This window comes from Anarhichas minor, unplaced genomic scaffold (assembly GCF_050575085.1).
Source record: "Anarhichas minor isolate MPS153535 unplaced genomic scaffold, ASM5057508v1 ptg000071l, whole genome shotgun sequence".
Lineage (NCBI taxonomy): Eukaryota > Metazoa > Chordata > Actinopteri > Perciformes > Anarhichadidae > Anarhichas > Anarhichas minor.
The window spans coordinates 5277543-5295000 of NW_027466517.1; the positions used below are offsets into that span (position 1 = coordinate 5277543).

Genomic DNA, 17458 nt, shown 5'->3' on the forward strand with positions numbered 1-17458 from the left:
CATTTTATTTTGTGGTACAAATGATACGTGGTACCTTCAGACTGCATATTCATAAAAAAAGGGCTGTTAACAAAATCTACTTAATATTAATCATTTCAAAACTTTCTTTTTCTGGAGTGCCTCGGTAGTCCAATGGCTGCAGTGCATGCCACGGAACCTGGGACCTCTGTTGCATGTGTAGCATACCTCTCTCTCCCTCTCTCGCCCCCAAAAAATGAACTTGGAAATAATTAAAAAACTGAATTAAAGTTCAGAACTTTGAACTCTAAACGCCAAGACGGGGGTGTAGATGTGTATAACTCTGGCTCCCTGAAAGACTACACCCTGATTGTGGCTCCAAGCTCAAAAAGAGCTTTTATTAATTTACTGAAATATTAGTCAAACATAATTTGGATCATTTTTAATGAGATCTTGTAGCCAATCAAAGAAGCGTCTCAACCAAAAAGCAAGCAAGTGGGCTTCAGAGTTCCCTACAGCTGACAGCACTAAGTGTTGTGGGTTCTGAGTTGGTTACCTTGAGCATGAGTTGGTATTTGGTGATCCTCTGGACAGGCTTCAGCAGGTAGGCATCCAGAGACAGTTTGTGGTCCAGTTTCTTCTGGCATTCCTGTTGTCACAAACACCAACCATTGTCCATCAGGAGGGGACACAAGACAAATCTTCAGAACCTAGTGTTAAAGCTGCATGTTCATGTCAAAACACACCTTTGCAAAAATGGGACAGCAACAATGTCGATAATGCAGGAAATATAAATTGTAGAGTGAGGTTGTTCAGTGTGTGTGTGTGTGTGTGTGTGTGTGTTACCTGAAAGAAGAGGCTGTCTCCACACTGCCTCCAGAGGACTTCAGAGCGTGGTTTGTTCTGACAGTACTTCTCATACACCTGCAGCTCTTCTTTCTGACAGCACAAAGACATGTCTGAGTGAAGACAGTATATCAACTCTTGTCAGTTTCTGGTCAATTTTAGCTGTTGCTGGAATACTAAGTCTGTCAATTTGGCACATCACTGGCTGGTCAACCTCATCTCCTCATTCATTAAAGGAGCCCACCATCATGAGACAAACCCTGTCTAAAAATGATTCATTTGCTTTGCCAAATCTATGTTGAAGGAAACATACTGTAACTGCTGCCTGGATTATGATCACTGGCAATTTTCTTTTTCTCAAATCCAAAGATTTGGGGTTGAACGGTTGGTTATACAAAGCAAAGGACTTAATCCAGTACCAAATTGTCTCATACAAAAGCGACAAAAAAGTTTGTTTGCCGATGCCCAAAACAACATAGATGACCGTTGGATGGTATCAGCTGGTCAATAAATACAGGTCGATATAGATTGTATAGTTGTGACATCACAACCGTACAGAAGTCCTGACGGCTCGTTTAAAGGCACAGTTCATGAATACAGGCTGTGTGTATTTCTCCATGGATTGAGCATGTTTGATACTTTCACAGTATTCATGTAGCTCTTAGCCATGAAAATCTCAGTGTTCGCTGCTGCTTCCTCGTCTGTCTGCATTTGGGTTCATTCTGTTTCCCTTCTCTGACAATCGGGACAACTTTAGTCCATTGAAGCAGGGCCTGCACTGAACTGGGTTCCTTTTACACCCTGGAGAATATGTTAACCCATCCCCCAGATTGTCTGTCTGGAACAGAACAGAAGACCTACCTCAATACGGAAATTAATAAAAAAAAGAACTAGAGACCGGATCTAAAAGGACCCAAGAAAATACATATACACAGAAATATAGAAATATATACATTGCAAGTAAAAGTACAGATGAAGTATCAGTAAAACGTACTCGAAGTACTAAAAGTAGTTTTAAAAAGTATTTATTATTCAGCAGTAAAAGTGTGAATTAACAAAATACAAATACTCATGTAACATATAATTACACGACTACTGAACTCACCCTTTTCAGAAAACAGGTTCCCACCAGCTCTGGTTTCTCTGCACAGTTCTCCAGCTCCCTCAGAAATGTACTGCAGGTAAGTTGTGAACAAACAGAATGAGAACACACACTGTCATTTGTTCTTTGCCAGGCTGGAAGCCAACTTACTAAGGTGTGTAAGCAGCTTTTGGCTTCAACAACTTGGACATTCCTTCAGTACAGTTGCTGTAGTCATTCATTTGGATCTTCTTGGGTAAGTTGGCCTTTAACTCTACTCATCTCATCTAAGAAAGATATGCTACTCATCATGGAAAGTGTTTTTGGAGCGGCCTCATATAGCATTCATAGCTATACCTTCCGATAACGAATGCGCTGTACTTCGTAGACAACCCATGAAATCAATTTGTATGTAATCCACCTAATCATGAACCAGGAAATGTAACAGGTGGATGTGTTGAACAAAAACATCTTTCATCAAGAGACTGCTGTTTGTGCCACCTGAAACGCAAAGTTAACGTTGATTTATTTGCATGTAACGTCTGTACTTAGGTAACGGCACTTCTGTAGTTATTCTAACCCAAACCAAGATCTTCTCCTAAACGGGACAAACTAGTTTTGTTGCCTGAACCTAACTAAGTAGTTTCCAATGAAAACAGAAGTTTATTTTGAAAAGACTGTATGCAAATAATGAGCAGAATGAAAGTATGATGATCAGTTCAGTGACTAAAAGTATTATCTTTTAATCCATTGTTTTCCTCCCAACTTTAAGGAAGTGTAATACTAAATCACTGGAGTACTCCTTTAAAAACGGTGGGCCCACAACAAGTGAGGTTTTGGCCCCTTGAAATGTAAAAACCAAGGAGTTTAAAGAAGAAGAGTTCAGAGAAGAGGAGTTTAAAGAAGAGTACAGAATCCTAGGCAGTCCAATGACGGCTCCACCTCACACTTGTACCAGTTACTGTGAAGAGATGAGAGGAAGCGCTAACAAGTTGACAGGGAGACGGCTAGAAAGAGGCAAAACAGGAAGCAATAGAGAGAGGAAAGGAAGTGTACTAAGAAGAAAGTGCATGGAGAGGGAGGAGCAACTCTTTGGTTCAGGCCTTCAGGAAGTCTGCAGTCTGCATGTGGTGTCTCTGAATTTGTCTGCTTGTTGACAGTTGCTTTGAATGACTATCTTGTCGGCACAGACACCTTTGTTCGTACGAGCACAAGCACACATGCTGTACAGTTCTGTGGAGTGGAGCGGAGCTATGATTTCAGGAAGTAAACCCCTGCTCTACTACTCAAATGGGACCACAAAAGTCCCAAAAGGTCAATATTTCTGTATACAAAACTTAATTATTTGTTATACTGTCTGTGCAAATCTTTAAGAAAGGCAAAGTGGATCAAATCCAACTTGTGAGCACAAATTAACTGCTAATTAAACTGCTCCCCTGAACAACAACGGTCCAGTCCTAGCCAAGCAACGGGACAGCATGTTCTTCAAGCTTTGGATTCCTCAACGCGCTGGAGTGGTGTTGAATGTCAGCCTGGTGTCCTAAAGATGACGTTGCCAATTAAGCTTTAAGGGAAATGTATTATTTATTATTTCTAATAAATAATACATTTCCCTTTTGTTTGTTTCTAATCAACTTCCGCAGAAGTCCGCATAGGGAGGAGGCCGATGTGGAAACCAATAGTCAGTGTTGACTTATTTTAATTTATATTAAATGTTTTACGTTACAGAATGTAACAGGATTGCACGAGGAAAATAGTGGCAGCACAGCGATCAAAGACAGAGTCAGAGCAGCTGTTACCAGGGTCTTTAATTAAGCAAACAGAAAAACGTAAAAATCTAGCTCCGTCAAGACCACCGTTACAAAACTAGAACATTTAAAACAATCTCAGCCGGGCCGCTAGCCGATTTACCGGTTCCAACTATAACCAACACCCTGGAGATCTTGGGGTGAAGAGACTGAGCTCCTCTCTCAGCATGTGCCACCAGATCAGCTTCCCTGATTGTCCTTTGTTCACCTCCCCGATGAGATCAGCTGCATGTGTCTCTTCCCTGATCCCAATGCTCTCCTCTGGGAATGGGTGGAGCCCTCTGGCAGGACCGTAGGTGCCTCTAATGACCCGGCCCCTTTAGGCCCTTACAGTACATACCAACGTACTCATTTTAAGCCAAACCACAATGTTTTATTAAATCTCAGTAATTTTGTTGCCGAAACATAACCAAGTCATTTGTTTTTCTTTTGTTTCAATCCACAACGTTGACCACATGTTTGAAACTGGCCCGGTCATCCCGGAGACTATACGTGTCCTTTACCATGGCCCATGCACACTGCTTGAGTGTACATTTGTAAAGAAGGAATCAATAGTGTTTGTCTGCTCAAATGTAGGCTAACAATGTTAGCATGCTCAGGTAAGTAGCTTATTACCTACAGTGTTAACCTAGCATAGGAGCATGGGCTCACGCCGTTTTGTTTTGGTATGACAGGTTGTTAGAAACAATCTCCTTCAGAGAATAAAAATGACTACGGTGTTATTTATGGGTGCAACGGGAGAGTTATGGAACAGAATTCCCTCAGGAAGAAGTGTTGTAGGATTGAAGACGTAAACTGTCTCCTCTCTCAAATTGGCTGGACATTGGAGGGGGGGTCGGGTCTCGCTGGTGACCCACTATTTGTGGAACTCTCTCTGGTTGAGGGTAGGCATTGACCTCAAATGGTTGAAGATAAGACTCTGGAACCTTTTCTCTAGTTTTTACAAATCCAAGGTTACCATGTAGACACATTGGAGGGCCTCACACGTTTGCAGGTCAATAAGATTGAATTAATTTCACATGAAGTGATCAAATCATTGACTTAACTCAGGAGTTACACTTTGTTTGTATGAGACTTAAAGTCTGATGCTCCTCCCGCTACTTACATAGCTGATCTTGATGCTAACGTTTGGAACTCACTGAACCAGTTACTGTATGTGTGTGACTCCCTTCAGCAAACAGACGAGCTGCAATGCAGACTGAGGATAGACGGATGTGAGTGGAAAGACAAAGCACACATCTTACTCTATTAATTATTAGTCCCAAAGCAGCCAATGGATGTTTGTGAAAACTACCGCAACATAATTATTTCAAATAAAGGCCATAACCTTTCAGATATTGATGGTAAAAAGTTTATGAAACAACAGCTTTTAATTTCACACAATTAAAGTAAAAATTAATTTTTACATTTTGTGTGTTGCATAGATTTAATGATATATTTTCACTTTACTTAAAAGAAACACCAAGCACGTTGAGTAACTTATAATTACATTATAATTTATAACGATTATAACGCAATATAAAAAGAATATAGTGTATTATAACTATGATCCTTGCTTTATAATGTGTTATGATTATTGTTATAAAGCATTATGGATATTTATGAATGCTTATGAACATAATTATACAGTGCTATAAGCAGTTTATAACATTTTAGTCATGGGGGTCATGGAAAGTGATATCTGAAGTTGTTTGTGTTTTCTTTGTGTTGGAATCCAAACAGTACTGTAGCTACTCATTGCATTTAACTTTTGGCCAATAAGCAGAAAACAGATGATTTCAACCTGTGACCAACTGTTCTGTACAAATGATTATAGAAATGCTCCGGTAGCTGTGCCTACGCTGTGATAGGATCTCAATGACTCACTTTGGATAAAAGCGTCTGCTAAATGACTGTTATGTAATGTACTGTAAGTTAACTCATAACTTCTTCAGATATCATGTACACAGACATGCTTTTCCAAAAGCCTTCACTTAAAACATCATCATCAGAGAAACACTGCTCTGATCAATGTTTGCATTCTGATGAACCTAATGTGCACTACAGACAGCCTTAGGCACGCAGCAGCTTAACCAATGACACACCAGCAATAAGTGTGCCGGAGCGTTTTTTGTAAATGTTGAAGAGCCCTCTGATCTGCAGGTCAAATGTTATTTATGGCAGATTTATAGATTTGTATTCCCCTTCTGCATTCCACAAAGACCTGCTAGCGTCTGATTCGTTGCCTTCTCTTACTTGTTTAGAGTTTATTGCTGATGAACAATCAGAACAATGTCCTGAATATGTTGCTATGCATGTTGCCTCAATGGACGGAATGAATTTACAGATCCATTGTAGTACATTGTGATGTGTCGTAATTCAACTAACTAACTGTTAATCAGTGTGCTATATCAACATCAAGGTTAACAATCATATCAAAGAGTTTCCTGCACGACAGTAGATCTTTTTTTCTGTAGTTGGTGGAGAATAAAAAAGAGCTAAAAGAACATGAATATTGGACTAACATTAATTCAGTTTAGAGAAAAACTAAACAAATTAAATTCAAAATTCAAAATAATCACAAGGTGTCTGATGACACAAGTAACTCATATTAATACTAATATGATGGCTTCAGACAGTGATACAGCCCTTTTTATCTGCTGTACAGCATATTTATATCTACCATTTGAACCTGTGGTCATTCTTGTTTGTTACCGATATGTTATATAACACACAGAGCAGAAGGCAGGACAATGTTCAAGATGCATCCCGCCTACCTGTTGTGGAATTCATATATCTCTGGCAGGTTGCCAAACAGCACATCCCTTTTGTTGTCCAGCGACGGGGGGATGAGGTGGCTGAGCTCTGAGTTATCCAGCTCTGCAAAATAACCCTGAAAGAAGGAGGAGGGTAGAAGAAGAAGAAGAGAAACAGAGATTCTTAACATCTGCCCATCTGCAGTGTCAAACTCTGGCTACAAATCGACACCTGTGGGTGATGAGAATGACTTATAGACCAACATACACCAACACGCATGCTCTGTGTCATGTAATCAATATAATGCAGAGTCAGAATCAATGCATTCCTGCGTGTGTAAACCAACAGAAAATTGATTGGACATATTCAACCCAGGAGATCATATGGAGTTCAAACACTGACAGGAGTCTGGAGGTTGGATTTATGAGGAAAAGTCTTCTTTAAGGCAATCAATGCACTTATTGAACTCAGGGATGTACCAGTAGTCAAAATGCTATTTGATATCTGGAGTTATTTGCATTAAGAATTTCCCTATTGAAATTATAAAATTGAATACCAAGAGCTACATCACAGACAAGCCTTTGATTTTCTTCTATCATCTTTTTTTCTTTTATTTTACTCATAACACTTAACACTATATGATACTTTAACATGTATCTCAAATGACCATTAATAAAAGTAACAGATTAGACCAGCCCTCTCTATCGGATGGAATTTAAAGATTAGCTCTGTACTCAAAGCCCCTTTGGGAGTTTGGTTCAAGGGTCAGTGTGTGGGGTTTAGTGGCATCTGGTGGTGAGGTCGCAGGTTACAACCAACTGAACACCAAGCGAGAACTATGGTGGCCTTGAGGTAATATTAAAACATGAAAGGCTCTCTTTAGAGCCAGTGTTTGGTTTGTCCGTTCTGGGCTACTGTACAAACATAGTGGAGTCCTTAAGGACGACCTGCTCCCTATGTACTATGTAGGTATGAAGGACTCATTCTAAGCCAACGAAAACACTACAATTCTTAGTTTCAGGTCATTATACACCAATGAAAACATAGTTATGAATATTATATTCCATGTCTGCTAATAAATCCCCCTAAATTCTACACACTGGCCCTTTAACAACAGCGATTTATTCAGTTTTTAATTAGCTCTGTTATCTTTAAGTATAAAATGACACGGACCGCATTCAGCTAGATTCCATCAGGAATAGACTGTTAAACAGAAAACTTGTGTTATAAGCTGCTGTATGTTTGAAAGGCCATTGGGCTTACCAGGCAGTCTAAGTCTAAAGAACAGACACTAACAAGTTGCATTATGGGATGTATAGGATCCAGTGCTCATGGAGATGGACCCATATTTGGGACTAAAAGTTGTGATATCTCTGGCTCTGTCATGCTCATTTTGACCATATTTCTTTATTATTTATATTTCTTATTTCTTTTGAGCCCCCACACTAAATCACAGGACCAGAGACGTTACAGTCACAAGACCAAACAAGCTGTGAAAAGGCATCAGTTTAGCCAGACTATGTGGAGGTCAAACCAAAAGTGAACACAAATGATTGATGAGATGATGAAGATTTACCCAGTTTCTCATCGCTGAAACTGAAGAAAGTTACGGAATATTAGCGATTAGCCAATGTCCAAGTGGTAATTTACTGGAATGGTCTTTTTTTTGCTCAAGTTAAAGGGGCATGTTAAACATCCAACAACAGCATGAAGAGCAGAGCTTAAGGACTGAGACAGATCCAACTAAACAATAGAAGATCGCATCTGTTTTAATGTAAGTGAGCCGTGATGCAGTGTAGGACAATTCTAGAACCAGCAGAGATACTGTACCTCCATGATACTTTGCAGTTCCTCCACATACAGCCTCTCTGTTTCAATCAGCTCAGTCATGATGTGTCTGCAGAGAAAGAGCACAGAACGCCGGGATTTCTAACGCATGCGGAGCAAATCACAATGAAACCCTTCTGGCTGAATTTCCACCCAAAAAAACAAACAAACAAACGAATAAATCAGTAAACATGAATTTAAGTGTTGGCACAGCAGCAATGACACCCTCTTTGAGAAGAGCGAGTCCCAACGGACAAATATGGCACCATTACCAAAGGAAATTGCACTTTGCTGTGGAAAGAGGAGAAGTAATGGGAACATCCTCATCCTTCCTTGTTCCAGTCAAAGTCCAGTCCAGTTTATCTCACACACATTTAAGTTTTAGCCTTTTAGCCAATACACTCTTACAGTTAGTGCAATTTAGGAATTTCTGACGAAAAATTAGCTGTGAGAGTCACTCAGGTTCACCACTTCATCTCAAATTGCTTTGTAATTACATCCTTGTATTAATGTTCAACAGGGACTTGTTGTTGAACACTGTGTGAGTCATCAGGAAACTGAATATTCATGTCTAACTTTTGAGAGTTGCTGTCGTATCCTCGTATATCCTCTCAAACAACCGCATTTACACAGCTGTGGTAACCACAGACGCGCAGTAGTTGTGTTTATACTGTCTGCTTGGAGGACGCGTTCCACACATGCACAGATGATCGCTACGCTACCATATGTAGCTTAGTGTCTGCTCAAACTAGTTCGTACATTCACAACAAATTGGCTGTACTTGGATGTCCGCATGACTTTTAGTCATAGTAGCAGCAAGGCTCTAGGAACAGCAACGTCAGTGTGTCAGACCTGACGGAAAACACTATTGGATGGATTGCTGTGCAATGTGGTACAGATATCCATGGTGCACACAGGATAAATTCGACATTGGTGGTTCTGTGACTTTTTCTCTAGTGCCAACCTTTCCTAATGCTGTAATGCAGAATAGGTCATTAGGAATGTGTTACATCACTCTGTTTGAGGTAGAACAACACGGCTTGAACTCTACTGAGACAAATGCTAATCTAGACTACTGTTTTGGTTTAGCTGGATTACCTGGTAACATTTACCTGGAATCCCCTTTGCAGAATGCGAGTTACCTTCGTCTTCAATCATTATTTTGACACTGTCCACATGCTCTGCTTTCTCATTTTACAGTACGATCTGAAGGCTTAGTGCAAGCTGAGTATATAAATAATGGGAACTGAGATCCTGGTATTTGCCCAGGAACTCTGAGTACAAATATATATTATAGTATATGTCAAAGTCCAAGCCAAGACAACACTGATGACATCATCAGGGGTCTCTATTCAATTTTGGAGAGCAGAGACAAAAAAAGACATTATACAACCCGAGTAGTACTCCTCGTGATGAGCAAACTGTATTCAAAGTGGAGGTGACACCTGCATTATTACCTCATTTTGAGGCCCTGTCTTGTGGAGGAGCCCCAAATGAAAGTGATCCATGTGAAAATCCATCCAGTGAGGAAGAAAGCTTGTGAATGAGACTTTTTTTTGTCAAACTAGTTTTAAAGCCTTTATCATATTCCATAAAGCAAAATCGACCCGAACAAAGCAAATATGGACATCCAGTAATGGTCCTTCACTTGCTATCACAAACCCTCCCATCTGTCATATCACACACATGGAGAGGAAATGGTGGTGCGTTTGCAAGTGTTTGCAAGCGCTTGCAAACGCTTGCAAACACTTGCAAAGGCAAGATGCAGACCACAACTGAAGCGCCTGTCTCTAACCTCGTTAGAACTAAGAATGTGCACAAGTACAGGGAGACAGTGGGCTAGTCTTGTGCGCTCATTACCTGTCTGTGTACAAATGTGCTGGCTCTAATTTGTACAATTTCACACATGTGCTCACACACACAGACACAGACTTATCCTCCTGTCGATGTACAGCCCTAACTAGGTTTACTGCACATGATGTGTGCATCAGCTGATACAGCTGAGGACATGCATTCCACATATACACATATGCTGAAATGTTAAATGAATGCTCCAGGCAAATAAATAGTTACAGGAACCTCTAACATTTGATGATGATTGCTGCTACTGCCTAACAGCACTTACGGATGGGGGCTAGTGTTAGCTCATGTTAGCTAACTTCAGATACAGTAGATTACTGTGAAACTGACCTAGTTTGCTGACTTAATGACTCCTTTCTACTTGTGCCACTGTTGCACTACGTTTTAGCATGCGTTTCTATCCTCTAATTGCCACTAGTGGCCACTGTTCAGCATAAGTGACTTTGGCAAAGCACTTGTACGGCTGCTAGCTCAGACAAGATTTGAAAACATGGGTTTCTTTTGTTAAATAATAGAACCAACACTATGTTAGTATGTCACACAGCACGATGGCTAGATAAGAAGTACGGTACATGTATTCTGTTCCCTCGGCTCAAACATACAGAGGGAAAGTTCGATTCGTTGCTTACATTCAAAGCTGCTCATTTACAAGTGAAGCGAGATTTGTAAAAATAGGTTTATGACTATATAAATAGCTGTTGAGAATTCCAGGTCCTGTAAGTTAAATGCTTTAAGGTGAACTCATCTGCATTGCCTGCTGTAGTACAGAATAATCTGTTATTTAAATGTTAAATAACAATGTGGTAAAATCATAAATCTTTGAAATCAACCTTTTATAATCAGTACTGCAACTGATCAGTGATCAGTGCGGTATTATATTTTCAATAGTGTTATCAAATTTGAAACGATACCCAGCCCTAGCTCCCACATGATCATATGTGGACTACTACTACTACTGCGTCTCATACAGACACTAATGGGTGCTTGGTACATCGTATCAGGTGCAGAGGGCCGCTCTGTATTTGTTGAGTTGGGAAAAAGAATGGGTTGGATTGGCCGAGTCCCGGGACACAACAATCCCAAAGATGCCTCGTTAATAATCAATTATTTTCTCTGCCTCCTTGAGAGAATGAGAAAGTGGGTTTCAATTTGTGATGGGAATGGTTTGTGTGTCTGTTCGGGGTTAGGAGAGGTAACAGTACAGTATGTGGGGGTGCTCAGTCCCAGTTCAGGAAATGCAGGATGGTTACATTCAGTTTGGTGGTTAACTTTAAATTCATCATATTTGGGACTGTGTTTCCTGAAGGGTACATCAGGCTAGTGTGTGGTGGTTCTTTGCAAATCCTGTGTGTGTGTGTGTGTGTGTGTGTGTGTGTGTGTGTGTGTGTGTGTGTGTGTTATCTGCAACTAACTTACACTTTCATTCATAAAAACTGAAAGTCTTCCCATGTACTTGCGCTTATAAAAACAGACACTGTCTAAAAGGAAGCACAGATAGAAGGAGGTGGGAAAATGTAAAGTGGCGGTAAAGAGATCTCCCTCTGCTGCCCAGTGGTTCCTCCCCCGCCACGAGACACACACACTCACACACAGTGTCTCTCTCACACAGCGCTCACACTGGGACCTTCAGGGCAATCAGAGCAGGCGTTTGAGGCTCTCCTCAGCTGAGTTGTTGACTATACCGTGTCTGACATTGGAAAAAGTGAGAGGGAGAAGAGGAGAAGAGTAAAGCGGAGATGGTGAAGGAACGAGAGGAGCAGTTAGAAAGAGTGAGTCAGAGAAAGTGAGTGTCACAGACAGATACCAGAGGAGAAGGGTTTCTCTGTACTTTACATCAGACTTGGAGCAGACTCGGTAAGTCAGAAGTGTGTATGTGTGTGTTTGTGTGCTGAAAGGCGTTGCTCTAAATTAAGTCTATAATACCTTCAAGTGTTCCAGGTTAAAGGTGTCAGCTTGCAGTAGCAGACTGACAGAGTTAGAGAGGTAAGTGGAGGGAAAAAACAAGCTGGATGTGTCAAGATGATGAAGTCAGACAAGTAAATAGTCCCAGAACTCAAAGCACTTTTTCACCGGGTCTCTGCTGGGAGGCTGCCAAGCCAGATCCAGAGTCTACAGCAGTGCTCCAATGAGACCGAGGGATGAATCAGGCTCAGACTGAGCAGACTGGTTTAGCAGAGGGGGGAGCAAACAGGGAGTGAAACTAATACACCTTTAAGAATGATAGTTCTGAAGGGGTTTCTCCTCTGCAATAGGCAAACCTACAAACCAGAGTGAAAGTTTGGATTTGTGTTCACTTCATGATCAAAAACATTATATTCCCATTCGTTTCAATATGTTCTTTCTATAATTATCTTTGCTTTCAGTGTAGAATCAGTTTTCAGCTTTTTATAAATGTTGTTTAAATTTTTGAGTTTTGAAAAAAGGTCAAATTTCCAGTGGGACTACATTATATGGAACTTGAGGTCTGGCTGCTGAACTGCCACATAGCCAGGTTTCCACACAGTTCAGTCAGAGCCAACAATCAGGGAAATAAAGTCAGCCTAAGGTTTAAAGGAAAAGAATGACAAATGTAAGAATCTGGAAACACATGCAGTGTGTTTGATACTAGTATATAAGATGACTGTGTGAGGAGAGTCTTTCACTCTGTGTGTCAATCGAAAGCAGAAGTTCTTCCCGCTTGAATGTAAAATATGTAAGCAGATCTGTGATGGAAGTAGTCTTTCTCTCATGTTGGGTATCGAGAACTAGTTCAAGTATTACAATTGGTCCAAAAGTTGTATGAAAAGCTGCTGTCCACATCACTGACTACATACACGCATATTTTCAGGCTGTTGTCATGCACTGTTTGTGCTCAGACCTACAAAAAAGTGAGTCTTATATAGCCCACATAATCAAGAGCCAGGACATGCAGAGCTGCCTCAAAGGAAGTCAGGGGAAGTCTGGTTCAAACAAACACAGGACTTTGACTCAGGAGAATGTTTGGGGCGTTGTATTTTACCTTTGTTTTGTTAAGTAACTTACTTTCTTTACGCAACAAATTTGGTTCTTTTTTTACCCAAACCATGATGTTTTCCTAAAGCTAACTGAGTACTTTTGTAGCCTGAACACGGCAGGGTCTTGTTCAGGCGCACTGATCGCTCGTGTTGCTGGACATTCTTTGAGAACACAAAAATGTTGAAGTAACTTTTAAGATATCATAAAAATAGTTGTATGACAATATGTTGATATTTGGCCATTATACCAATGACATTTTTATCCCAGTTAGGTCATTTTCAGTGAACAAAGAAGATGTTAGCTGCCTTTCTTGGGTCAATAGAACATGCATACAAGAGTCCTTCTTGAGCCAAGTCAGTGGCGATCATTCCTGTTTGAGAGCTGTCTTCCTGTTGGGATTGCCAAACACACGAATAGGATGAAATAATTTCATCATATGAGTTTTCTAGATTTTCCACATTTTATTGGACCGAAAGGAGAACATTTTTATGATACATAGTCATTTTGAGGTGTTTGTGACAGTCAAAATGTTGTATTATTTTTCTAATGATTGTGTATGGAAAAGGCTAGAGTGTTTCACGTTATTCTGCAGTATCGAGTCTGGCCACTATGCCAATATCGGCTCGCAGCATGCACACACAGTCTTTTCAAAATCAACTTCTGTTCTCACAGGAAAGTACTTGGATAGTTTTATAAAATAAGTATCTTTGTTACATAGTTAAGTAGGCTCACTACATATGATATGCAGTCAGGTAATGTTACGATATCTACGTAACGTAATTTAGTAAGCAATGTAGTAAAGTAGTAATGTTAGTTAGGATTAATGAAGTAAGGCTTGTGCTGTACAGCTGTTGACAGGCAGTAGGACGTATCAAACATTGTATGAAAGCCAAGAATGTCAAATATCTGGTGATACCATATACTGTACCTGACTGAGAGCAGATGTTAAATACAGCAGCTTTGTCAGTGGCCCTAGGCATCAAACTATGACCATAGTTATGGCGGGAGTAAAGGAGGAAGTCTGATTGCGTTTCCTAAAGTCTGCATAGGGAGGAGGTCTGGCTGTATGGTTGGGTCAAACACAGGACTTTCACCCAGGAGACAGGTGTTTGTGTCCTGTATGAAACCAAATCAATGTTGACTAATTTGCCTAACAGGACAAGTCACAAGTTAGTTAAGGGAAATCAATCTGACTTGGATGAACCAGTTCAAGTTGGGCCTTATCTTTTGGCCATCAGTTCTATCACCTTTTATACAATTTTACTTACCAAAGTTAATTGTTAAAACTAAGGGATTTGGTTTCATTGCTCCAACAAAGTGTGATGGGTTTAAAAACATGAGCAGTCAAACAGGTTGCAAACTAAAGAGGTCTCCGACTTTGATTGGTAGAAATATCCCCCAAACATCCGTCAGAGTTTACAGAGCGACTTCTTGGTTCAGTATGGATCTACAGGGGTTGTGTACCAACATCAACACAAATAGGTTTCCTGTACAATAAGGGACTATTACAGTCATTTCAAGTGTGCTCAGTATAAAGTGCTTTAGATAATTGTCTTCTTTCCAAACTGTCTGATGGCCTGACTGCTTGTGTTTCTGAGCCCATTAGAGTTTGTAGCAATGTAATTGGGTAATCTGTGCTTTTCAAGCATTAAGATCTGATCTGTGTCGAATATCAACACCTGAGCTTTGATGTCCATTAGTGTGTGCAACTAAGTGAGCTTATGTTATCACTCTAAACTAAAGAATCACAATGCAGTTCGAGAGAGAGAATCTACAATTAGAAGCTGCCCCACTTGGTACCTTGGTACCATATGAGCTCATATTGTTCTCTTCTGGCCTTGGAATGTAAAAAACCACTCAGAGCGCACTTGATTCCCTAAAAGTGACCACAAGAAGATGAACCAATAGTTTAATCATATTATTGTTTATCAATTGTGCAGCTAAACACTGAAAAGCCTCTCAGGAATTCCAGGGAAAGAAATGGAGGTCCACGGCTTTTGGCTGACTGTGCTAGAGCCTGCGTGGACAGTTGACCAAACATGTACAGCCATCAGCTAATTATCATTGTGAAGCAGCGCCACATGAGGTATCAAATTCCTCAAACCCATATTTATGTTTGTTGTTCGGAGGTGGCTCTAATGGCTGTAGTAATTGTGAAGGGAGCAGAAGAGGAAGTCAGGTAACGTAGTAGAAAGTGACAACAAGACTACGCTGACATATTTGAAGTTATGTACGTTGCTGCGTTAGTATGTTCGTAACTACGTCAGTACGTAACAACATACCTGCATTACATAACAACTCAACCTACTTTAACCCAAACCATGATCTTTTCTTGAACACATCCAGAAAGTTCAGTTTCATCATGTAACTGTGTGTTAACAACTGCGTTTCCACAACGTTAAATAGAATACTCATGTATGTCATTTTTGGAGTCACTGACAAACAATATCGTGTCCTTTTGATATGAGGATGTGTTGTATGTCCTCTTTGATCAAGATACTGAACTAGTTTCCAACTACAAGAAGTGGTTATGAAGTAGGTCAATGCCATATATGGAAAGGGAGCATGATTTCACTGCAGTAATATGTTAACATGTGAGAGCCTCATTGTTGGTGGCAAAATACTTGCTTTTTTTACATGCGTTTCATTGATTGTAAAGTAGCAGTGGGCCATACTGCAAAATAAAGTTTTTATTAAAATACCAAGGAATACCAGGGCCAGAATCACCAATATCTATACTTTGCTAAAGAATGTGCCATGATTCATGAGATGAATGCCTCATTACGTCTGAACACATTTTCATTACCATTCTGTCATCGTCTGATTACATGCATGTGAAGTAACTCCAGATATTGAAACTCTGCAGCAGCAGCAGTAAAGCGAAGAGCACATGCACTAAGAAGTGGGTTCAAGTTCAAGATAGCCCCACCCCTATTCTAAAGTCACAAGAAGCAGAAAGGGCCTCACTTCCTCCCTTCAGTCTTTACAGCAGCTAATTCCAGACTGTTTCCGACAGTTTCGCCACAACACCTCTGAATGTCAAGGCTTGGTCGTGTGTTGTGAGAGCGCACTATTGTTGGCTGAACCCAGTGTTCAGTCAAAATATGCTGCTGTGGAAATATGTGTTTCGGCCTATTGTGTGGCAGCATTGCACAGGCATCAGCAGCTTCCCTGCTCAGGGCTCTGTTGGGCTAAAGCCCCTCCTTTATAGGTCTTTGTGCTGGGTCAGCACTTACATTCACAGCATCCTCAGCCGAGTCAACGTGGTTGACAGGCTGTTTGGGGCTGTTTACAATATACAAAGGTGAATTTTGTGTTAGAGGGGCCTAATCGATACAAAGATATAAATTTGTATCAAACATAATTACAGATTGATTTTGTTTCTGCGGGAAAAAAGTATATAATGATGCAGCAACCACGATCTTTTCCAAACCCTAAACAGGTAGTTTTGTTGTATAAGTAAACCCAAAGACTAAGTAAAACCTACGTTGGAAATTTATGAAGACACTCTGCTTGTAATGAGAGAAAAGTGACACACCATAACTTACATTACTGACGCTAGAGGGGAACCTAACGTGTCAGTTTGAAGCGTAGAGCCACTGACCAAGTGTTTGTATTCGATGAGTTTGGAGTGAGAACGTGTCGTTCAAAACCTTATTTTAGTTCTCATGTGATCACAGAATCAATATCAGGCAGTTCTACCAATAAATAAAATAACAAGTTATCGTAAAATTGTTGAAACACTTTTTAAAAGGACACCTCTCATACATATATCTTGTTAATATTTGGAACTGACTTCGGTACTGGATGGGACTGAGAAGGAGTTCAGGTTGGCTCTTCACTATGTTCCTATATGCTCTGTTAGTAATAATCTGTCCAACAATGGTAGGAAGAAGGCACGTTAAACTCACAGATTACAAAGGAAATGGGGAAGACACCGGGGGGGGGGGGGGGACATGTCAACCCACATCCACAGAGACTCACAGCACATGCCTCGGACAAGAGAGCAAAACAGGATGCGCTGTGCTGGCACTTTGTGAACGGTCATGTGCAAGTGACACAGCTGATAAAACAGTTTGCTGTGGTCAGCAATGTAAGTGGTAGAAGAGTCCTCTGTACTGAGTTTGACCCCTTAACATGGAAGTTTATAGTTAGTTTAGTTTGTATCCAGGAAAGGGATCACAACATCTGATTTGTTCATCTGCACAAATGGTCAACGTTCTCCACTAAAGAAGTCTGTATGTGCACCTGAGAGGTGACAGAGTAGAGTGGAACCAGACTAAATGAACTGTCATCTCATAAGTCCTCCTATATATGCATACAGAGATATTATAGTGATACAAAATAT

General features: G+C 40.4%; 2 protein-coding genes across 2 annotated transcripts in view; one reads left to right on the plus strand and one right to left on the minus strand.

Moving 5' to 3' along the window:
• mcf2l2 (MCF.2 cell line derived transforming sequence-like 2) overlaps positions 1 to 17458 on the minus strand; it is a 145721-nt gene that overhangs the window by 39118 nt on the left and 89145 nt on the right. Inside the window, exons 16-20 of the mRNA XM_076079152.1 lie at positions 8260 to 8326; positions 6450 to 6565; positions 1910 to 1979; positions 805 to 897; positions 515 to 607 (exon numbers count right to left, since the gene is read on the minus strand). Of these exons, the coding sequence (XP_075935267.1) occupies positions 515 to 607; positions 805 to 897; positions 1910 to 1979; positions 6450 to 6565; positions 8260 to 8326 (439 nt within the window). The remainder of the gene's footprint in view (positions 1 to 514; positions 608 to 804; positions 898 to 1909; positions 1980 to 6449; positions 6566 to 8259; positions 8327 to 17458) is intronic.
• The window catches only part of LOC142935154 (lactosylceramide 1,3-N-acetyl-beta-D-glucosaminyltransferase A-like), a 12652-nt gene continuing 6940 nt past the window's right edge, over positions 11747 to 17458 (plus strand). Inside the window, exon 1 of the mRNA XM_076079323.1 lies at positions 11747 to 11970. The gene's annotated coding sequence lies outside the window, so the exon portion shown is untranslated. The remainder of the gene's footprint in view (positions 11971 to 17458) is intronic.